We start from the raw sequence: 24,506 nt of genomic DNA on the forward strand, positions 1-24,506 counted from the left end.
ACGATTCAGTGAATAACAATAATTTAGTTGAAGGGCTAGTGAAATTAGTTCCAAACAGTGCAGGATTTATTACACCAGCATTTTAATTACAATTGTATGGCATTCAAAACAAATATTTACATATTTTAATTAAAAAAAGTAGTCACGTGTAAACAAATTCATGGCAATATTAGCACTTCCAAAACAGAATAAACAGATTTTTTGTTTAAATATCATACAAAAATAAAACATTTCCCTGCTGCAATTTTCAAACAAAAATATATTCTTTGGCTTACAGCCTGTTGATATTACGATTTCGGCATAGCCAAATATCAATATTACCTTAACACAAAACACACCAAAGGCTTTGAATAATAAGAAAATGTCATACAGTTCACCTCTAATCACCAGAGCCACCCATGATCATTTTAAGTGATTATAGGGAATATTGTATGAAATGGAGTTATCACAATAAATCACCTTTATCCAACAGCTCCCTCGGTTTGTAGTCATTGACTACAGTGGCATTCAGAATAGGAGTGTTGGTGAACTCCACCACACATGGTCCTGTAGTAGAAAGGACCCCTTCCAGCTCAAGGACCGTCACATTGTTGGGTGCAGCTGTGCTGAGGATGCTGGCAGGGACATAAAGGGTCACTTGAGGTCCTCTACTGGGCCAGTAACGTCCCAAGTTGAAGCCATTGATCCATACCTGTCCCTGGAAAAAGGAAAAGAAATTCGCTAAAGACAGATAAAGTACCTGGTATGGCCTTATGGCAGCCCTACATTATATCATGTGGACAACGTAATATCTACATTACGTTCCTGAACTGAACTAAAGACACACACTACACACAAATGTGAACATTAGCCTACCTGATGGCTAAACACAATTTACAAAAACCTCTGCCCTGCTGTAGCCTAGTGTGGTCATTTGTTTGCCTCAGTAAATGGCTAATGTACAGTGATATGGTATTATATTTCTCAAGTTGATGTATTAAAACATATTTTATAATGAGACACATGCCTTCCTCCAGGATGGGAACTTGATATAGGTGTCCTGGGGTAGGTCTGGAATGCCGTCGGGAATGATGAAGCTGCCCCCGTAGAAGGTTGGAAGAGACAGGTTGGAATGATGAAGTGCATCTCTTGTAGAGGGCTCAGTTTCCCCAAGAAGCCCCTGGCTGACTGCCTCATCAATACTGAGACTGTACATGGTCCAGCTAGTGAGCACATCAGGCCCCAGTGTCAGGTTGGACACTAAGCCCTGTGAAGCAAAGCACAATAGCGTCACAAGGACAAATATACCGTAGTAACTGTAACGTAATACATCGTTTAAAACCCATTTAAACCTTATTATGTTATAATTTAGCTATTGAAAAATAGCAGATCTACAAGCTCATAGCGCGCCACCGAGTGGCGCTACAAGCTTGTAGGTCTGCTATTTTTGAAAAATCGTTAAAAAAATTGTCATGATTTAGAAAACGTTTTATTTTATTTTTATGTCAGGCCTGAATGGGTTAAGACATAGTTTAAATAGGCCTCATACGGCCACTATATTTATTTGCATTATTTATATCTATATGTATAGTTACACACACACAAAGCTGAAATGACTTGCACCTCGAACCTAAATGGTTTTTACTTTACTACCCAACATTATTAAAACTGCTATGCTAGTGCCTCATACAGACAACTGTGGTTGTCTATTTGCACAGTACATTCTGTATGGTATAGTCTTGAAATATACCTTGAAGTCATTGATTTCCTTCCCGTAGTTGATTCCGCCCATATTCTCCACCAGTATGTCAACCTGACTTCCAGCTTTCCCGGTCACATTGACACTTAACACTTTGTTTCTTTCAAGTATCCCCATTGCCACCTTTAGAAGAAGAGTCATGAGTCTCACGATGGAACATTTGTGATTCATCCCTGAAATAATTTGACTGTTGCCAGCACCCAGCATACCCCTTAGAAAATATATTTTAACCATTAGGGAAGTATATTCATAACTGTGACTGAAGTAGTCCATAAAACGAGCAAACTAAATCTGCGCCTGTATATTCTAAAGTTTGGATAGCAGGAGACTCACCCCATCCACGGACACGTATCCCCTATCATGGACACCATTCAGTGCAGAAGACAGAGGAGTTGGTTCAGTGCACTTAACAGGTAGCTTGGTCCTGTAGAGCATAAACCCAAAGGCCTGCAGGTGAGAGGGAAAATATATCATTATATATTTTATTTTATTACATATTAAAATATAAACGTCCGTCCGTCATTCTGTCCGTCACACCACCATATATGGCCGTCAGTCCCTCACGCCTCTTAATACGTCACACCACCATATATGGTTGTCAGTCCATTACGCCTTGTGACATCAGCCCACCATATATGGCCATCTCAGTTTGTACATTTCAAAGATGCGAATATAATCCATTTCTAATGGATGCCTTGGCCTGGAAGAGAGGTCATCAGGTGGTCTCCAACCTTCTTAGAGTGTTTCAACCCTCAACCACTAAACTCTCCAGTTGGCGGGTCAGCAGTGATTGGCCAAGTCACTGCCCCTCTCCTCCAGGCTTCCAGCTATAGACAAGTCCACGGAGGGGCATCCCGCGCGCAGCCATCACCGAGGCGCAACCAGCACCGGGACAGAGAGCCACACCCGGCCAACAGAGAAGTGCGAAAAACCTGCCGGTCAGGTGCAGCAAACCAGTGCTGGCCACACCCCAGCGACCGCCGCGCCCAGGGCACTCCCCCGCAGACCCGCCCACTGTCCTTTCTCCCCTGTCAGAACGAACAGGAAGCTCTCTCTGCCTTGTGCGTTCTTGGGGGATATCAGGCACTGCGATGTCTCTAGGACTATGGTCATATATGAAGATCACGACACTGACCTCATCAAAGCCTGGCCTGGATAGCCATACATGGAGAAGACTGGATCATCACGTCTTAGATCTGCATATATGGAGTCGGCCAGCAACTCTACAGCTTACCTCAAATTAACCCTTAGATCTCCATATATGGACCTGACCTGTTCTGACATTCCATATCCTTCCCCACCCGTCCTTCCTCTTCGATGTCTCCTTTTTGACTGATACCTGTACATTAAAACTTTAGACAGGCCTACCCCAAATGTATTAGTGCAGCTGTGCCCGGCAGCCAGCGAAAACTAGAGTTCTCATTCTCAACATGCCCGAAAATTAAGGCTCGGCCCTACCTGGGCCCTCATCAAACCTTGTACACTTAAGACACTGCCCCCACTGCCACCCTTAGATCTCCATATATGGAGCTGACCTGTTTTGACATTCCTAATGTTGATCTGACCTCATCAAAACCTGTACTGTACACTCAAAGACGCTCTATATATGGCCAGTACATAATTAATTCCATACAGCATGTTGATCTAACTATGCCAAAGCGTCGCTTGCCCAGCAGTCTGCCGTCACCCAGGCAGATGCGTGCACACGACCTGGAACAACTTTTGGATGTTTTTCTGTAATGATTTGTTTTCTGCTTTGTACATTATTTGAACTGTTGGTCGACCAGATCTTTTAATTGTAGTGCTTTTAGTTTGATAAAAGGTGAGTTTGGTGGTTCTCTGTAAGCAGTTTTATTTACAATTCTTATAGCTTTTTTTTTTTACTATCACTTACACTACCAAATATGACAACAAATGCAGTATTTCTTAATCTCATACAAAAATCACAGCAGAGAGTTACCTGGTTCAATTCAGTGAAGGTCAGAGGGTACATGCTTTTAACAGGTCCGGAAAAGGACAGTATTTCTATGGCATCTATTAATGTCTGGAGCTGCAATGGCAAATGGTAAATTATAAATTTCATTATACTACTACTGTATGTCTTTATAATATAACATATCCTCCTCTTTCCAAGAAGTCAACTGCAATATAATATTTGAGTGAACCAAAGTTCAAAGTTTAATTTCTTAAAAGGATATTAGACAGGCATAACTTAAAATAAACACGAACCTTCTTCATTTTAACAACTCCGTATGCATACTTTGGAGTAGTAGGAGGCGGGGGTCCCTCTGGTATCTTCTTATACTGTTGAAGTAAGAAGATACAACAGTTCTTCCAGGTTATGTATACATATGTTTTCCAAAAAAGGGGTGTGCTATTGCAACATGTCTTTTCTCTACTGCAAACACTTGCATACCATTTTGATCACATCTTGAATGGCAAAGTACTTCTCTGTGAGATCTCCAGCTTCTGTAAGAGGGGCATCATAGTCATAGCTGGTAGGCTGAGGGGCAAATGGCGAATTGGCACCTGAGAGCAACAACAGACAATTAGACAGTGAAAATACTGCCTTGGTAATGATGATAGGTATAGACTGCCCTAGATGACAAACTCAAACAGAAACGAAATCTTCGGAAATCAAGTTGTGAAATGGTACTTACCGTTCCAGTAAGCAAAATTTGTTCCTCCGATGAACATGTACCTGAGGGTAGATAAATATATACATATTCATAGAGTGTAAATGTACATTACTTACAGAGTACAGAAGCAAGAGACATTTTGCATCAGGATCATTTGCTCCACCCTTACACACAGCTGCATGTATTTCGTTTCCCTTTCCATTAACAGTTAGTAGGGAAGCAGATGTTGTATAACGCATAATCTAAACATAATTTGTGCCCCTAAATATCTCACACTGTTTCTTTGGCATTTAAAAAACTTGAATGGTCAAGCCCAAAATTATCATTTATTCACAGGCCTTTGATGGTTGAAGTTTGTTCTGTACAGCACTTTGGTTCAACGGAATAGGTTTTTAAATGTGTAACTCTGAGAGACTCTCGAACCTAACCCTATGTGTCTTATTCTTGGACTGCCTGATAATGTTTACCCATCTAGACTATCAAGCACCAAACAATGTGTCCATATGTTGTACTTTTATTTTATGGCCTGATGTAGGTATGTGTATGTGTATAACTGTGTCACGTCATGTCTGACATGAGCTATCCGTCTTTGTTTTGTTTTGTTTTTGTCATAAAAATATTATTGAAAAAAAAAAGACTCTTTGCACTCACATGTTAACATTTGCACCTAGAGCCAGGATCTCATTGAGGGACTTTGCCACTATGGCGGAGGATACCACAGAATGGTGTTCGCCCCAGTGATCTAGCCAACCAGTGTAGAATTCAGAGTTGACCTGAGATACAGGACGCAACATTTTCAAGGATCTGAATGAAGATGTAATTGTGTCAACATAAGAGAAGACAATAATGTGTTGCTTACCAAAGGCCCATGAGGTTCAACATGTCTCTGTGGCTCAAATGCAGCGGTAACGTTTCCCCCTTGTATGCACAAATGACAGACTCAAAACTCAAACAAACAATGTACCGTAAATAGTTATGCACAATTCAGAGTAATGCAATTGTTTTAATGGGGAAATACCAAATACAATTCATGAATGTTTACACCTGAATTGTAATGTTACACAGTATGCTTGTAATCTGTTCTGTGTTGTTGAGGCTGGCATGTAAATTGCTGTCTTTCTTTTTTACATTATGATTATAAATGTACATTTCTTTTCTCCAATGATAAAAAGGCAGGCTTTTTTAATTTCACCTTTTTGTATCTGTGTTTCAGTTGTTCAGACTCAGAGCCTACAGTATATGTAATAGTGTTCAGGGTTAGGGTTAAAACCACGTAATATTTCTATTGATAAATACCCTGCAATAAAATGAGTTACATTCCAAACATGCAAGCTGCTTTATGCAAAATAATTAGGTTAGTAGCAGTCTACCCATGTAGGCCTACTTCAGACAATCTTCTCATATAATGTACAGAACTTTTTTTTCCTGCCTTAATTTGTAATAAACCAAACAAATGATTTTGATATCACTGGTCTTCATTATACTGAATGATGCCTTCAGATAGTAGGCAGCCTATGTATAGGGTGACTAGATCCAAAGTGTTGATTTGAGGGACATTAGTATCACTTGTGTGGGACAGGGGGATGGGACGGGGTTAGCGACTTATTACTTAAAACCTTTGATTCTAACATGTAAACCAAATTAAATAAGAAGGTTGCCTCTGGCTATATCCAATTTTCAGATTTTGATTCTGGCATATTTTCCTATGCCCCATTTAAATAATTAAAAAAACTAGGGTAAGTTTCATGGTGATAAGTATTTCTTAAAATGTGTCATCCTATTCACCTAGGTGGAAATAACAAAATGTGTGATAAATAAATATGAAAAAAGATACTCCTGTGGAAGGGTCATCATCATATACAGTACTTTACTTGAAACAGCTTAATATACTGTAGGTATGGCTATGCCTACTGTAATCATTGTGGCGAAAACGTCTGGGAACTCAGATTAGGGAAATTTGGAGCTCTGGCTCATGGACTTCGGTCTTATGTTGGTATTGCCATTGCCATTAATGTAAACCAACCAGAATCTCAACTTGAGATTCTGGTTGGCTTATTTACATTACTGGTCTGTGGTCAGGTCAGGAAACAGAACCTGTATTCTCAACTGAGAATACAGGTTCTGCTTCAAGCTCCGTCTATAAAGAGACACAATTTGGCCATGGATTTCAACCTGCACTGAGCCACTACAGAAAGTTCATAGACAGCATCTGGAGTTCAACCTGTCACCCAGCACTGAGCCACTACAGAAAGTTCACAGACAGCATCTACAGAACAACAACAGGTAATTTTGATCCACTTGATCTTGATCCAATTTGGTCCACAATTAACATTGATTTCACAATATAAAGTGGGGGTCCGTAGACTAATTACTAATGTCAAACTGGGGGTCCTTGAAATTAAATGGGTTGAGAATCACTGCTAGAGCCGTACAAATCTACTCTTATGGGGGTCCCTGGCATATCTCTTCAAATGGGGGTCCGCTGGCTAATTAGTGTCACTTTGGGGGTACTTGACATGAAAAAGTTTGGGAACCACTGGCCTAGGGGATATTTCTCATGTTATTTTAACAGACTTTACTTAAATGGTATTTAACATACTTAACTGAACAGTATTTAAATTATTGAATGCCAGAATAATTTCTCGCTGCGTTTAGCTTCTGCCACGGTCTTTTCAGATGGTACTAAGACCAAAAGCTCATGGGCTGTGAACCGTAAATAAATAAATGGCTTCCGGTTAATTTCCTGTTTATCGATCGCCTAACAACTGAGAGCTATTCATACGTTAGTGAAGAGTGCGATCTAACTTGATCAATAAAAACCGAAAAACTCGTCTAACTCGTCCTTGGCAGTCTGGGCCTTTGAGGAGAAAAGAAAACTCGTCTGATACTTGGTCTTTACTGTAATGGATTAAATAACCCCGGGCAATTAAAGGGGGTTACACACAGTCATTTGATTATATTACTTGTTTTGTTATTTTCAACAATGGTTACAGTCGCAAGAATGCTGCGTTATTAGAGAAAGTGAAAAATAAATAATTTGCTGCTTTCTTTTAGCTGTTTTTGACAGGGGGGCATTCGAGCATGGGGCTAAATGTGTATTTTTTTTACAAAATGTTATAGCGATTTTTTTGATTTTTTTTTAATTGAAAGTATTCTCATAGTATTGGGTCTCGGAGGCTAAATCTCATCAAATGGTGGCCCATGGTAGCCTGGCTCCAGCCCTGAATCACTAGCCACGCCCATTAAGAAAATAAATAATGGATCTTCATCTTGTAATGAAAAGGGTTGAAAGCCCCTGGACTACACTGTGTCACAAAAATAGCTGATCTATAAGCTCACAATGTGTCACATAATCATTTTTTAAATTCAATTTGATTATTGATTATATTGTATAATCGATTATATTGATTAGTTTGATTAACTGTTGCATCCTTATTCTAAATGTCAACTATTTGGTAGTATTGTACTTTCAATCCGATTTGTTCTGTCATATCTTAAAAATCACACATAGTTCTAATGTCATAATTTGTTTCTGTTATTAGATTCTCCTGAACTATTTTCTCAACAAAGATGGCTGACCAGCTACAGAGATTTGTTGCAGAGAGGAGGAGCATGATTGAGTCTGTGATGGATGTTTTTGAAAATGGATCTGAAGTAGCAGCAGATATTATTGGTGACCTCTTCCCTGTCTTTTCCGTTGCTGCACCAATTATGTCGTTGTTCATGGAGAATGTGGAGAGCAATGAGGCTGTGTACATGAAGGAGCAGTTTGAGAAAGTGCGTCATCGTCTGGATGTTGTTTCCGAGGAGATCCAGAAGGTAATTGATGAGATCAAGAATAGTGCTGTGGATGCCAGGTACTTCTCAGTGGAGGAGAATATCATTAATCAATTCCGGCATTACATGGACATTCTCAATGCCAAGCCCAAGTCTCGTGATGCCAAGAAAAATAAATTCCTGGAGCACTGGGCGGCGACTGGTGGTGACAGAAACCTTGATGTCCTCTACAATGCAGTGACAGGAGGAGATACGTTTTTAGGTGGATCTGTCCTGGATATCACGCTTAACTATGTGGAGAAAGATCGGCGAGTAGTGGAGGACTTCTGCTTCAGAATGATGAAGCTCTTCTGTATTGGTATCATTGCCCTGATGGGCCGCGCTGCGCTAAAGGGGTATGATGATGATGAGGTGAAAGGGCTCCTTAATACCTGGAGCGAGAAGATGACGGATGTGCAATCCAAGATGAGGACTGTCATTGAGGACTGCATTGTTAGTTTTCCCGAACAGGCCAAGCTGGATTCCCATCGTTTGGTTAGAGACCATTCTGACTTAACCAACCAACAGCTGGCTGATGCCATCATAGAGAAGCTGAAGAAGAAGTATGACTGGGTGTTTTGGTCTGTTCGCGTATACAGGTCACCTTCAGGTTTTTTTAACAAGGGGGAATTCCACTGTGTAAAAGGAAAAAGTTTTTTCCAGGTGTTCGATGAGAGCGATGCGAAATTAAATGTTATGGTATCCTACAGTGGCTCGCCAGAGCCTGTCGACAGGAACAACATCCAGCGTCTGATCCAGGGCCAGACTACTGGCCCTGGATCTACTCTGATCAGGGTAGCAGAGCTCCTGTCTGCAGAGCTGCCTGGTCCCTGTGTGGTACACACAGTCAAGACCAAGTGCAGAGACCTGGCCTGCAGATGTAGTGCAGATGAGATGCACTACTGGGAGGAATTTGCTGGGAAGATCTACATCTGTGCTCACTCTGTTTGAAGTGCTGAAGAGCTCGAAAAGGAGCAAGCTATACAACCAAACAGGCTTCCAGGGGACCTTTGTTTGCACTGACTTTGCTCTCATATAGCAAAAAAATGTACCTTTTGCTTCAATGTCTCACCGCATAACCTGAGGCAGATTCTACAAATGCCTTCTAAACCAGTAGTTGTTGAACCAAAGATAAGCAAAAGATAAGCATTTGGCCGTGAGCATCTGAAAATGTTTTGTGCCCACCCAGAAGAGATAAAAAAAAATGTTTATCTTTTAAGATTATTTGGATAGCCTACCCTACAGGATCTGGGGACAATGTAAAATTGGCTATTTTGTACAATTATAAAATTGTAGCAGTATACATGATGTGGACATGCACGGTACATCATTATCAGACTTAATTTTATCCTTCAATATCTTGTTTATGCCCCAAAATGAATGGATATACAGGTTTTGTAGCAATTGTAGAAATATTGAATCTTAATTGTCAAATGTTTACGCATGTTCTAATCATGTATACTTTACCTTGCTTAAAATGTTTTCCAAATATTATTTTGTTTGTATTTTTTGTTAGGCTGTAATACTTGACTCACTGTTGTCTTTTAGCATCAGTGCAATTTGTAATGTTATTTTGAAATGCAATGTACTATTTTGTAATGTAATATAATGTATTCTGTAATGTTTTAATTTATTTCTGGACTCTTGGAAGATTAGCCGAAAGGCTAAAAGAGATCCAAATAAAAATAAAATCAAAATCTGCCTTAATTTTCTTTCATTTGTTTCATTTCACTTCTCTAAAGCGAGCACTTGCTCTCCACCTACTCCAAGGACATGTCGAGGCTTAATGAGGGTATTGCAGGAATGTCTGTTTACTTACTGTAGTAATGTCCAGAACAGGTGTCACATCTTTACCTGTAACTTTGTACCATAGATTGTGGAATTTAAGTATTTTTATGAATATCCGAGATCACAGTTATGCCTCAATAAAAGATTATAGCAGTTCAATGGCACACGTATCCTATTCTTTCCGTCTTTAATTGTAGATATTTACGATCTTGTTTATTAGGGTAGGTAGTGGTACCCTCACAAAAAAGAATCCTCCCCCTGGTCAGCCAGGATGCCTGATGGAGGGGAAAGGAACTGGTTGGAATAATGTGTTCCTTCCACGTGCTACGTTCAACCTGGGAAACTTCCCCATGTCAGGTGAAAAGAAGCAGCTTAGACCCCTGATTCATAAAAGGAAGCATGATGTCAGTCCGTTTCTTTCCCCAGGTTGGCAGAGAGGGTCTAGCGCCCAGGATTACATTAAATAATTGACACTGGGTGAAAAAATGTGTTGCAAAATCGTGGGATAAAAAATTTAAGAAAAAATAAAAACTTGTTGATTGAGATTTATTGTATCCTAAGATTTTTGATCTATGATCTTTTGATCTTTAAAGTGCATTTGTACTACCATGCTATAAGGAGGTGCACAGTAATGGATACAAAAACATTGGATAATCCAATTATCTAATGTTGAACATTTGTTGGACATTTGATTTGAAGGTCCTGCCCTATTGAGTATTAGGAACAATCTAATGACACTTTATAGAATGCTTACCAGTAGTTACTTTTGATATAATGGGAACTATTTTAAGATATATATTACATTACCCATTACAGATAATACATCAGAATGTATCTGCCGTTGCCTGTTATGCCTTGTATAGGTACAAGTGAATACCAATGAATGTCCCAGTCTTCTTCACAAATAAATATTTTATATTATTACAATTTCATTGTTTGGGGTGTTTTTTTGACCAGTTCACCTTTTGAGAAAGTTTGAGCTGAAATGGTGTGATATTGTTCTAAATACATTATCCATTTTAGGAGTGTACGTAATTAACAACAGAGACATAGTAATAAAGTCAAACCCTGTACACTCAAGACACCCTTAGATCTCCATATATTACCCAAGTACTGTGCTTGAGTACAATTTCAAGGTAATTTGACCCTACCGGAGTATTGACATTTCTTGATACTTTATACTTCTACTCCACCATTCATCTCAAGGCAAATGTACTTTTTTCTGTATATTGAAATAGCCGATCTATACAAGCTATAATAGATCGGCTATTTTAGAAGTGGTTAATGATCTATAATAAAGCCAATTTAAAATTATATACAGTACATGCTTCTGTAATGGGCATTCAGTATAATGAGTATATTTTGTTGCAATTACTTTTGTACTTTGTAATTTACTTGATGGCATGAATCTAATGCAATGCAAAATGCAAATGTGTTAGTAGCGTACAGTAAGTACCAAACTACCAATAATAAAAATAGTAGGAAAGATCTGTGTATAGTACAGTGAGTAGTTAATTTGTTCAGCGGAGGAAGAGATGCAGACCCTCGCAGTTGAAACGCAGCACCACCATGATCACTAGTTAGTTGTAGTGTTCAGACAGTGGTATGGTTACTACTACTAACCCTAGGCAGATATATACATTCGACAAGCCCCAGACACCTGCTCCCACAATAATATGTTTTATAGCTATTAAAGAGTAAAGACACAAATACATGTCGTTATTGTCTCCACCAGGCCGAAGGCATGGGGTATGAGAGAATGTTTTGCCGTCCGTCCGTCAGTCCGTCCATGTGTGTGTCCGTCCGTGTGTACAGCTAATCTCCGGCACCGTTAAGCCATGAAACGGCGTGTCGACAGCTTGTACATGTCTGTTATTTTGGGGGGTTTCCGGACCGACGCACGTTACGCATTGGAAAAAGCCATGGGTTTGTTAGGCTGTAAACTTACAGTATTAGAAATGTAATGACGATATAGCTGTGGCTCTGTTTTGGAACATTGCACGAATAAGATGAATGGTTAACTTTTCGAGATACTACTTGGACATAACTCCATTGGTGTTACTTCAATGAAAACTAAATGGAGATATACTTAATCAGACTCCTGTCCTGGAAATATAATGGAACCATGAGAAGGTTGGAACATGAGTAGTAGCCTACACTGTGCCTTTCCTCCTCAAACTGGCTGTGCATGGTGACTGTGAACAGCGGGGAATGTCGATGCAGTGCGCAATTGTCTTTGATTTGATTGATATTAAGATAAACGCAAAGAGCGGCGGAGCCTAAATCAATTCATTGTATGTAGCTAATATATAAATTCATTTTAGGGGGCACCAACGGGAATTCCCGGGAAAAGGTTGTCAAATTCCCGGGATTAAAAATGAGCCAAATCCGGGAACATTTTAACCCTAGTGGGCATTATATTCATTGTCAAAGGTTGCCATACATTGTCAAACATAGCAAAGAAAAAGCAGATATAATACAAAGCAAGCTCACACTGCGTTGGACATAACCACAAATGTTCTACTATACAAAACAGTTTAAGTGCAAAACAATTTTTGTGTAAAAAAGATCTTTACTACATATTATAATGAATTAAGGAGTGAGAGGGGGGGGGGTTATAAGGCTATAATGATACAAAACACAGTCAAATACCTGAAATTAGCAACTTAGACTTACCTGGCCCAAAATCAACGGTAGCATAGAGACCTTGAATGGCACCACATTTGAGGTAGCTCAGACCAGCCCCATCTGTAGTGAATAGCACCACCTCCTTCCCCAGGTGAGAGCGGAACAGGCTGGCCAGGTGACGCATGTAATTGTAATCACAAGCAAAGTAGCTGCCATATTCATTCTCCACCTAAAGTATCAGAGGCAGAATCATGGTGAGAGAGGGGTTGTTTTAGATGATGTATTAAGCCTGATACTTTGTTGCTCGGCAGTGTATAAATAAATAATTGAAGCCCCACCCATGTAATTCGTCCTCACTAATGCACATTATAAGATGGTACCGTTTCTCTATATTCGGTCTGTGTCTCAGGGCTGGCGACAGTTCAGAATGTTTTTATTAATGCAAAAACAATGACTTCTATTTCAGCATCCAGTAAGAGAAAGTGTTTAGCATGGAACCCCCATTGATGATGTAATTCGTATAGACAGGTTTTGGAACTGTTCATAGCTCACCAAAGAGACAGAGAGAGTAGATGGAAACTGTGCCTTCTTATGAGCATTAGTGAGGAGGACCAATTATATGAAAAAGTTATGGTTGAAAATGGGTGATGTGCTCTTTTAAGGTACCACAATGACACAGTTAGTTAGTGATGAGAAGAAAATGGCACAGCAATGATACTTGACCTGTACTGTGATGATAGGTCCACCATTCTGATAGAGAAAAGGCTTCATCATGGGCAGTATCTTCCCCATCCACTTATCAACTGCAGCAATGTAATCTGTACAGCAAGACATTTTGTAAAAACATGACAGCACACAGTACACACAAAGCCACATTTTGCAGGGGGTTACCTTGCTGTTTAAGATTTCACACTCATCATTACACACCTGGGTCTGATGACCGCAGCACAATGTCTTTCTTGTTAAGTAGCCAGGCAGGTAGACCACCCTAAAAGACGACAATATCCAAATTGGGAAAGAAACAGATGGTGATGCATCCATCACCATCTGTTTTTTTTTCTTCATTTCTTCATAGATGGATGGATTTTATTTTGTCATTGGACACAAGTGTACAACGAAATTAATCTGATGTTTGCAGTTGAGGCATATCCTCAACACTCTCTTACCATGTCCCACTCTCCACATATGTAGGGGCCAGGTCTAAGTATGACCAGTAAACCAATGTCTTGAGCCAGTTGAAGGAAGTACTCCACATCCCTGTCCCCACTGAAATGATACTGGCCTGCAGAAGGTTCGTGGTAGTTCCAGGGAATGTACCTTCATGGAAAACAATAAGTGAATGTGGATGAAGAAACTTCACTTGTTTAGTTGAATCGCTGTTTAAAAGGGACATTTCACCGCTGGAAGAAACTGCAGTCACTCAATGTTAATAGTATTTGTAGTAGTTACCGGTAACAGGAGCACAATTTCTAATTTTCACCCTCTGTCCAGAAAGATTACGTCTGTCTATGTGTTTGACTAGCGTTTGACTGGATTGCTGAATTCCTCTAACCATAATGCTTAGTTGGTGCACTACTCTTCCTTGTGGAGAGGGAGAGGCTGCGTGGAAGTGAGATTTGTAGTCCAGGAAGGAATTGAGACCACAGTTTCATGACACATTTTGGTCATGAACATGGCGCCATGACTAAATTATCTAAACATATTACACACATAAAATCCCCAGGAAAGTGTTTCTTGTGTACTAGACATCATTAAAATAAGATATGATCGCAAAAGGGGTGAAGTTGCCCTTTAAGAAATGCTATTATATTCTTAACATTTTTGGCAACTTTGATATAAAATAAGATTATGCTCTAAAATGACTCAGCCAAAAACATCCAGTAGTGGACTCTTTGGTGGAAAGAAAAGTCACTCAGAGACAGAGCAGTACTTTTTTCTCCACGGATTAGTCCTCCATTGGAAGTGTCAAGTGTGGAATAATTGTTTTATTCACTGTTAGGTAAGCCATCTTTCCAATCACGTGTACTTAACTAGACTGCCTCACTTGCATGTGACTTGAGGGTGTCATCCAACCTTTGTCTTATGATGTGATTGTGTTCTGATAATCTGAAATGTGTAGACTCAAGATGGCCCTTGTTGTCCAGCTGACACCTGACAATTATTGTTATGATGAGTACAGCTTGTGACTACGACGTAATGTTCCTCCCTCTCAATTATGGTCTAGTCTCTTACTTGGACAGAATATTATAACTTAGATATACTCAAGTGAAGTGTCTGTCTCAACACTGACTGAGTCTGAACTGAATGCATCGTCAGAAGCTTTTACAAGTAGCACTCCTCTGTTGTCTTTGTTTGTTGTAACGTGAAGGCATACCTGTATATGCATTGTTCTAAATGAACAACAATGTTAACATAAGTCTTTAATACTTGTATACTATAGCATGAAAGTGACTGTGACAACATGGTAAAAATACCATAGGTCCCTTGCTTCATTGAGAAAAGTACTGAGACAAGTTTGCACATATGACATCAATGTCAATTTAGAGCCAATATGAGGTAAACTTACACTTGAATGGCATCTAGTCCAGCCATATACATCTTGAGCAGGCGATCTTTCCAATAGGCTCTAAGGATCCTGTTGTAATGGACACTCCCAGATATGTAGCGAAACTCTTCTCCATCTTTTCGAAAGCAGTCTTTATCATAGTCCACACTAAATGAACGCTTTGCTAAGACCTGATAGCCAACAGAGAAGTTAAAGAACAATGTCACAGTGTTTAGAGAGCCTTGTATATAATTTGGTCTATATTTGGTCAATCTTGGTCTGTTTAGCCTAAGAGCACATGATCAGAACAGCATAAGACACACAATATGGATGGTTACTTAAAGGTTGACAAAAGCACCATCTAAATCATTAAGTGATGCTTTTGTCATAAAAGGTGGATGGCCCGCCCCTAATGCATTAAAGGACCACTTCACCACTTTTAAACCTATCTTCATATACTAGTCCTCACTAATAATCATGATACAATGGCTAACATTTTTTTCTACTCAGTCTGTGTCTCATAGGAGGACTGTGGGCAGTTCAGAAACCCGTCCACCAGTGACATCATCGATGGGGAATCCAAGCTATTAGAAACGGCAGGCTTTCTAGTCCTGAAAAGTTGCAATGCGAAAATGGAAGCCATCGTTCTCACAATAATAAAAATCTAAACAATATTGTTTAAAAAAAATCTGCCTAACGATGATGTCACTGGTGGACGGGTTTCTGAATTGCCCACAGACCTCCTATGAGAAGCAGACTGAGTAGAAAAAAATGGTGCCATTGTATCATTATTATTACTGAGGACCAATTTTTATGAAGATGGGTTGAGGTGAAGTGGTCCTTTAACGGAGGGTTTTTGTTTTGCCCTCGGATCCTGTCCTGCCTGCCAACCTTTAGCTGATCATGGAAGTCTAACAAACGTTAAGATAAATTGCCAGCATGAATTCAAAACCCAGTTAAGTTATAACACTGTTAAAACCCAGTTATTATAGGTGTTAACACTATTAAATGCTAGTCCACAGATGATGATTGTAGTTGGGATCATGGGATGAGTATGAAAAAGTATTTTAAAAGCATTACTTACTGAGTTTCCAAGGAACAGTAGCGCTGTCCCAGCGAGTAATAAATACATTTGCTTTGTCATCCTGAGCATCGCGTACTGTCTGTCACGTAACGTTTCTATTGCAGTTTATTTCATGTCTGTCACTGTGTACAGCCATACAGTCACTGTTTGCTCTGCTCTCTCACGGGTGCGTCAGTCAGGTATCTTCAAGGATGTTTGAAAATATAAAAATCATGTGTTGCGGAAGTACGGTTCGGTAATCATGTGACAAAACCATAGGACAAAGTGACCAAAGGGTGGCAGTGTCGTACACACTTACACATCCGCAAAAAAGGAAGGAGGAAGAAGAATAACGTCCAACTCTTGTGTTGTTGTGGTTCAAAACTGGGTGAGAGAGAAAAAATATCACATTATTAAGTATTAGATTTCGTGTGCAACTTACTTAGCCCGAAAAGACAATCCGGCGTGATACTAGCATGTGCATGTTCTAATCTGTATAGGTAAAAGTACAAATTAGCTAGCTAGCTGTATTTAAACCCATGGGTTGATTTCGCATACAGGGCTTCTCTTTGACGAAATGGAGCCTCGCCATGGTGGGATCATGAAAGCTTTCCCAAAGGTTAAGAGAGCCATGCCGCTAGAGAGGAAGGACGCACCCCCAGCGAAGAGGAAATCTGATGAAACATTAAGTCATGTCGCAGGTTGAACTCACTCACGTCTCACTCAATGCACGAGCGTGTGTGTGTGTGTGTGTGTGTGTGGGGCGCGTACGCGTGTGTGTGTGTGTGTGTGTGGGGCGTACGCGTGTGTGTCGAGATCGAGGGTGGTGCAGAGTAGAACTATATGCCTAAATTCTAATGGCTGTGATTATATTATTACATTGATTTTTTCATTTATTACATACGTATACCAACTTAAGTGTGTGTGTGTGTGTGTGTGTGTGTGTGTGTGTGTGTGTGTGTGTGTGTGTCGCGCAATGGTAAAAATAATAATGTTAATAGCCTACCTAGATGTTGATGCTGACAACTAATAACAGAACTTAATAGCACATCACACAAACACAGCATTTATTTTCCCTGGGTGATGATCCTGCTGTGTGCTGATTGTTCAGCTCCAGCAGTCCCCTAGTGTCACTGTTGAACTGTCACTGTGTGTGAGACCTTGCTGCTTTAGGGAATAGGGGCTCATCATTTTAAACATAGTCGGTCATATTCACAGCTGAAGAGACACTGGAGTTCTGGGTGTGATGGGAAAAAGGGTAACTTTCAACAGTGCATGGAATGTTGAATGTCCATGTTTTCATCCAGATTCTGTTCTGTTGTTAGGCCCAAACTAGTCTCAATTTGATTTTAATAATGGGAGCACATTGATCAAATTGATTCTAAATCGAATTTCCGATCTGCTTGTACCAGTAAAACACCTGAGGGAAAGGTCGTCGCCCCAAAGGGCGAGGTCGCATGCACGCATCCGCCTGGGTGACAGCAGACTGCTGGGCGAGCGCTGGCACTTTGGCATGGGGGTGCCAGATCAACATATGGAATGAATTCTGTACTGGCCATATATGGAGCGTGTCTTGAGTGTACAGAGTTTGATGAGGTCAGATATGGTCAACATATGGAATGTCAGAACAACATATATGGAGAACTAAGGGTGGCAGTGTGGGCAGTGTCTTGAGTGTACAGGGTTTGATGAGGGCCTTAATTTTCGGGCCTGTTGAGAACTCTAGTTTTCCCAGGCTGCCGGGCGTGGCTGCAGATTTCTGAAAAAAGTGCTGAATCTCACAAACGTGGAAAAAACAAGGCTATGGTTATGTCATAAACAAATCTCCTGGCATTCATTGTTGCCTCAGTATCCATTCCAACCTATCAGCTCAAGCCAAAGGTGAGGCCTGAGGAAGCCTGACGATGAATGTTAAGGTGCAACGTTGAATGCCTTGGTTTATATAAGTGCACTTTCCTGCCCCTTAACAACCCTTTCCTCTCTTTCATCACAGGGGATGTTTTCAGTGGTGTGTCAGTGTATATCCTCCCTGCTGGCATAGGTAATGCCAGATGCCAAATCTTCCAAAGACAAATCCACCAGAATGGAGGACAGGCTGAAAGTTTGCTCTCTTCTAGTGTTACTCATGTAATTGTAGATGACAGTATGGACTGTGACAGGGCTCTCCGCCTTCTGAAGTGGGATAAGATGCCACCTGCTGTTCATCTGGTAAAGTGCACCTGGCTGAGTTCATGCATCACAGAGAAACAACTGCTTGATGTAGCTGACTACAGTCTAATCTCTCTAGATCGGTCAGTGTGCCAAGACTGCTGCTATAACATGCTAATGCTACTAGTGGTGTTTAACTTTTTATTATCATTGTTTCCATCCCTTTAGACATAGAATGGGGTAGCACTATGCTATAAAACAAGTAATTCAACATTTTAACCACTTGAACCCTATGAAAGGAATAGAATACACCTGCACACTGTGTATTTGCTCGGTACATGAGTACCGAGCAAAGTCCGGAGGGACTGTTTCGGTCCCTCCGGACCTTCTTCAGGCATTGCGTTGCATTATTAAAAAGAAAATACTCATGTACCGAGCAAATACACAGTGTGCGGGTGTATTCTATTCCTTTCATTGATGTCCACTGGCCTACGCACCTGTGCATACGCCTGATTTCTAGGTGTGCGAACGTTTTTTCCTACAACCACTTGAACCATAATATCCCTATTCTGGGCTGAACATTGCAAAAACAAGCTCACAGCACAATGTGTTGTGAGCTTGTAGACGGCTATTTACAGCAAAGATATTTGGCGTAGAGGGGGAACAATTGTGAGATTGGAAAGGAGTTAAATATATATAATTAATGAATAATTCATTAATAATTAAGCAAGATGTGAACTGGCACATAACAATTACTGAGCAAAATGACTGATTGTTATTGAGGAAAACCGAGATTGGATTGGGATGATTATGATACTATGCTGTAATTTCAGTGTGTAAAATCTCATACCTGATCTATTAGGGATTACTGTGAAACTGAAACACACCAAGAAGATTTAAAAGAAGACTTGTCCAGCGTCTTTCCTGCTACACAGGACACCGTAGTAGAGCCACTGTTGGATCAAGAAAAACAAGAGGAAAGCACAAAAATGGTATTTTCATGTTATATGAAAGGAGATTTAGGAATGGAGATTTTATGGTATTATGGTATGTGAATATAGTTATCGTACAGGCTAGCACCACAACTTTAATTATTTTCCTATCACAGCTTATTCGTTAATCTTCATCTCTATCTGAATGCTAAGTTTGATGCTGTGTATTTGTATTACTTGGGAACGAGTTCTGCAATGACTGTTGCTCTTGTTGAACCTGTTGTCAGAGACAGTATCGAGTGCGGAACGTATCACACACATACTTACACAGACAGAGATTCTGTGAATTTATAGATAGATTAAGCACTCACTGTGAATGTAATTCGCTCTACTGCTCCTCATTTGTGAATTAGGTCTCAGACAACAAAGAGGAGTTGAGAGAAAAAGACGGGGTCTCACAGGGTGATTTGATTGCACTGATGACTGGCGAGCACCCCAAAGAGGAGACCTCTGGATCCAGTCACGAGCCCAGTCCAAGCACTGGACAACAGACCCTTGTGTCGAGCAAGTGGGTCTGTTCCCAGTCCTCTGAGTCTAAAAACAATAACTACAACAAGAACATCACAGATAAATTAGAAGTACTGGCCAAAGCTTACACACACCAAGGGGACAAGTGGAGGGCGCTGAGCTACTCCAAAGCTGTCAGTGCACTCAAGAGTTACCACAAGCCTATCACTTCATATCAGGTAACCTCATTAACTGAAGTTATCTCATGATTTATTGTTGATGTCTATTTGTTACGTAGTCGCATTGTAGCACTTTAAACCCCATCAAGTCACTTACTAGGTTTATAAACTAGAGGGTCAAATGTTTTAATAGGGAAGCCAAACTACTCAAGCAAATACCAGTAATTCAATGTTTTCTTTGGTAATTTAACCTACATGTCAAATGTTAGATGTCTCCCTCAAAATGAGAAAGTAAATACTCTTGATCTGTGACGTCATCAAGTGTACAGCTTGGAAATATTTGATACACATTTAATAAGTTCATGACTTTATGGACTGGATTCTCATATCTGAATATACAAGGTCATAATACGGGTGGGCAATATGGACAAAATAAAATATCAATTTACTCTATATTGATATTGTGATATATCAAATTTATTTTTTAATTTTTCAAAAAAGAAAAGCTATTTTTGACAACAAAGAGTAAGTATAAAATAAGAGAACACTTGGCATATATACCAGTCTCATAGCATGCCTAACCCTAAGCAAACAATATCTCTTACAGTAGTGACCTTTTGCTTTCGCTGGCCATGGGAGATTGAATGAGCAAAACTGAGATTTCTTAAATGGTGCATTTATATAGTGCCTTTATTCAAGGCGCTTTACAGAGATTACATTCACACACCGATGCCGGAGGAAACCATGCAATGCACCAACCTGCACATTGGGAGCAATTAGGGGTTCAGAGTCTTGCTCAAGGACACTTCGACACTAACTTTGGGGGAGCCCGGTTCGAACTGGGAACTGCAAACTGGGAACCTTGCCGTTCCCATCCGGTCACTCTACCCCTCAACCACTCTTAGAGCTACAGTAGGATAAGGCTATGATGTTATATCGTTTCTACAATCATACGATATATCATATGATTGTTGAAACGCCATGCAATCCTTTAACGGCTACCTATTCCTTTTGTTGCAGGAGGCTTGTCAAATCCCAGGGATTGGGAAAAAAATGGCTGACAAAATTGACGAGATCATGGAGAGCGGTCATCTCCGTAAAATAGATCACATTGGGGAAGCTGTGCCCATTCTAGAACTTTTCACAAATATCTGGGGTGCAGGAGCTAAGACTGCAGAGTTATGGTATCGACAGGTAAGCCATCCATGCAAACACAGATTATTTGTACATTTGCGTAGTTCACCATGGGCACTGTTGGAGGTGTGACAAGCCTGCCGCCTAATGCTGCATTCACATGGGATCAGGCAAAAGTCAGACAAAAGTGTGTAACACAAACATTGAAGACAAGAGTGAGGACGCAATTTGTAATTGGCAGGCATGATTGGGTGGGGGATGTGCCACTGCCATTGGTTGAGAATGAGATGATGACTTATGATGTGTGAGTGCCCCTCACTTCACACGGGTGTGATTTTTAATAACACCGTGAATAAGTAATTATGCATTTCCTATTCCTACTCTGAGTGCAGTTAGACTGTTTTTCTTTACAAAAAGAAAAAAGGTTATGGTGTGAATATTTTGTATACATTTTGCTCATCAGAACCTTCAACATTGCAGTGATTTTAAAAATGGCCATATTGGGGTGCCTTTGGAGTTGTTCTTGTTCACTAATGTATTGGCTAGTTAGAATTGTATTAAAACCTGCAATGACTAGGCAAGCATAATACACCGTTGGTTATTATTTTCCAAAGGAATCAACAGGAATGGTTGAATGGAAGGAATCAATTGGAATACTTTATTATATTCTTCCTTGAGTGTTTAATTAAAACACCTTGCTGCTGCCAATAACATTTTCATCCAATATTGTTTTTGTAATTTTTAAAGATGCATATAGATTATTACATGATTATGACACACCTGAAGTATAAAATAAAATTGCATTTGATTTTGTTAGGGATTTCGGACATTAGAAGATATCCACACAAAAGCTAACCTGACCAGTACTCAGAAGATTGGACTCAAGCATTATGATGATCTTCTACATCGGATGCCCAGGGAAGAAGCAGCCTCCATTGAGAAAGTGGTAATGTATCTCTGTTTTCTTAAGACCAATAGGGGCTATATGTTTTACACACCGTAAGAGAAGCTAGACTGCCTTCAAGTCAATTGTGAAAGAAAGGAGGTCATATTTATTACCTTATTGTTGTTGTATGCTCTTCATTTGGATCTGCAGGTAAGGGATGCTGCCCTGGCCATAGACCCAGGGCTGTTGGCCATGGCATGTGGTTCGTACCGCCGGGTGAAGGCAACATGTGGAGATGTCGATGTCCTCATCACTCATCCTGATGGCAAAACCCACAAGGGGATCTTCAGTAAAGTGCTACATACTCTGCATCATAGTGGTACGCTATATTTTATTATCCAAAAACCAGAAATGTTATGCAAGTAAGTACATTTTATTTATAGAACACATTTCACAGACATAAGAGTCACACAGTGCTTCACAACAATAAAAGCAAAACATGTCAACAATAAAGCAAGGAGACAGAAAACAGAACAATCGGCACTGGTGAAAATCGAGAAATCAATACAGGACTATGTTACAAAGGCCTGTCTGAAAAGGTGGAGTATGGTGGGCTCAGAAATCCAAATGTGTGTTCACTTTTGTAGTGAACACAAAGTTGCAACAAAATAAATCAATTCAATGCAACATTGTTCCAAACTTCCACCCTCAGCAAGCTATTTTTGCGACAACGAAAACTGTCAGTGAGCAATCTGAGAACCCATCATCAAAAAATAAAAGGATAATTATCTACTCTTATTTACAGTATATAACATTGTAATTCAATGATTTAATGGTGTAGGCGTCGCGTGTCATCGTACCAAAACCTAACTTCAATCAATCAACTCACGGAAGACAGTTGACTGGCCCTTGAGTAGGCAGGCTACTCGCTGCTATGTTATTATTATAATATCGTAACATAATGATATATCATTGACGTAAATGCCGTTATATCAACAAGGATAGTATGATTAAGAAAAGGTTAAGCTTATGTCTTTTGCAATGCAACACATTGTGAACTTGTAAGTCTGCTATTTTCAAAAGATTTTCATACATTTGAAAAGTACTTTTAAGTACATTTTTATGTCAATACTTTTGTACTTTTATTGAGTATTTCTATATTGCAGTATTGATACTTTTGAGAACATTTGAGTAATTTTTCCACCGCTGGAGTTTCTAAAGCTAAAACAGAAACACACTTTCATTGATTTTACACAGGATTTCTGACAGATGACCTGGTGGGTTATGAAGAGAATGGAGAACAGAAGAAGTACATGGGTGTGTGCCGTCTGCCAGGACCTGACCGCCGCCATCGCAGGATTGACATTATCGTGGTGCCCTACAACGAGTTTGCCTGTTCGCTCATGTATTTTACCGGTTCGGCACACTTCAATCGCTCTATGAGGGCCCTGGCGAAGACGAAATCTATGAGCCTCTCAGAGCACTCGCTGAACAAGGATGTGGTGCGTCAAGGTAGTTTAAAGACGTATAATGGCACTCCACTTCCTACACTAACAGAGAAGGATGTTTTTAGCCTTTTGGGCGTACCATTCCGGGAACCTCATGAAAGGGACTGGTGATTTCACACTTGTAGTGTGTAGTTATGGAAATGATATGTCTATTTTATAGAAAATTTGTGATTGCGCCAAAATGGCGGTTTTCAAAGTTTGAGGTGTGACTCTGTTTAATTGATTTGTATACTTTATTAACAGTTGGCAGATTGTACATAGGTACGGTTTACAAAGATTTTTAAAAGGATAACACAAAAGGCCCTGGGGGCCCGTTTCCATTGTGGTCCTTTCACGTTAATGTGAAAGGGAAAGCAGGATAAACAAGAAGTCATATTACTGCTGATTTGCACAACAATGATTTATCTAAACGTTAGGCTAAATCCATCTTTGCTTACTTCTCTCTTAATTGTGTGTGTGTGTGTGTGTGTGTGTGTGTGTGTGTGTGTGTGTGTGGTCTTTTGATGATTTTGAAACCTGTGTAAGAACATCCATGTGTGCTTACTACTCATAATACATGATTTTAGACTTTTACTTGAACAATAATATTGGTTGATTTTTTTTAAACGGGCATCATGATAATAAACAAACACTATGCGTGTGACCGCCAATCTCTTCATTTCATCAATCCTATACTGTTCTGGATTACTTTTTTTTTCAATAATATTTTATGACAAAGACAAAACAGAAAAGACAGTTCTGGATTAGATTACTTGATTGCGTCCTGTCAGGTCAGAATGATGCTGACAATAGTTAGACAAACGTTTTCATTTATGTATTGTATATGGTACTTACAACTTTGAGTAGTAACTTTAAGTAAGGTGTTCTGGTGCTTATAGTGGGTAAAGAGTCAAAACATTAGGTATTACATTCAGAATCAGATATAAAACATTCCTTTTTTCAAATATTTGTTCTCTACACGTTTGTCACGGATCTGTTGTTGTCTTCATGAAAGG

General features: G+C 39.8%; 3 protein-coding genes across 5 annotated transcripts; 2 read left to right on the forward strand and 1 right to left on the reverse strand.

Moving 5' to 3' along the window:
* Positions 1 to 60: 60 nt before the first annotated feature.
* Positions 61 to 16,422, reverse strand: glb1 (galactosidase, beta 1). Of its 2 annotated transcripts, XM_080759239.1 has the most exons (16): positions 16,239 to 16,422; positions 15,176 to 15,345; positions 13,776 to 13,926; positions 13,537 to 13,597; positions 13,333 to 13,427; positions 12,658 to 12,838; positions 5,237 to 5,295; positions 5,029 to 5,150; positions 4,399 to 4,439; positions 4,155 to 4,267; positions 3,968 to 4,042; positions 3,699 to 3,788; positions 2,072 to 2,185; positions 1,730 to 1,861; positions 1,007 to 1,246; positions 61 to 697 (listed from the first exon to the last, which is right to left on the reverse strand). In XM_080759239.1, exons 1-16 carry the CDS (start codon positions 16,305 to 16,307, stop codon positions 446 to 448), a joined length of 1,965 nt encoding a protein of 654 aa, XP_080615365.1. In that variant the 5' UTR covers positions 16,308 to 16,422; the 3' UTR covers positions 61 to 445. The 2 variants fall into 2 exon arrangements, with proteins under 2 accessions (XP_080615365.1, XP_080615366.1); XM_080759240.1 differs by lacking the exon at positions 3,699 to 3,788.
* On the forward strand, positions 7,811 to 9,144 carry LOC308313365 (uncharacterized protein; the record flags this gene model as incomplete). The annotated part of the gene is made up of 1 exon (XM_080760465.1): positions 7,811 to 9,144. Exon 1 carries the CDS (start codon positions 7,948 to 7,950, stop codon positions 9,142 to 9,144), a length of 1,197 nt encoding a protein of 398 aa, XP_080616591.1. The 5' UTR covers positions 7,811 to 7,947.
* Positions 16,423 to 16,561: 139 nt separating the features above from the next.
* Positions 16,562 to 24,250, forward strand: poll (polymerase (DNA directed), lambda). Of its 2 annotated transcripts, XM_080759241.1 has the most exons (9): positions 16,562 to 16,605; positions 16,778 to 16,918; positions 18,211 to 18,508; positions 19,228 to 19,357; positions 19,711 to 20,043; positions 21,004 to 21,177; positions 21,935 to 22,063; positions 22,214 to 22,382; positions 23,261 to 24,250. In XM_080759241.1, exons 2-9 carry the CDS (start codon positions 16,795 to 16,797, stop codon positions 23,620 to 23,622), a joined length of 1,719 nt encoding a protein of 572 aa, XP_080615367.1. In that variant the 5' UTR covers positions 16,562 to 16,605; positions 16,778 to 16,794; the 3' UTR covers positions 23,623 to 24,250. The 2 variants fall into 2 exon arrangements, with proteins under 2 accessions (XP_080615367.1, XP_080615368.1); XM_080759242.1 differs by lacking the exon at positions 16,562 to 16,605 and having other exon boundaries at positions 16,621 to 16,918.
* The last annotated feature ends 256 nt before the right edge of the window (positions 24,251 to 24,506 follow it).

The sequence above is a fragment of the Protomyctophum bolini genome (genome assembly GCF_963924005.1).
Source record: "Protomyctophum bolini genome assembly, chromosome: 3".
Classification (NCBI taxonomy): domain Eukaryota; kingdom Metazoa; phylum Chordata; class Actinopteri; order Myctophiformes; family Myctophidae; genus Protomyctophum; species Protomyctophum bolini.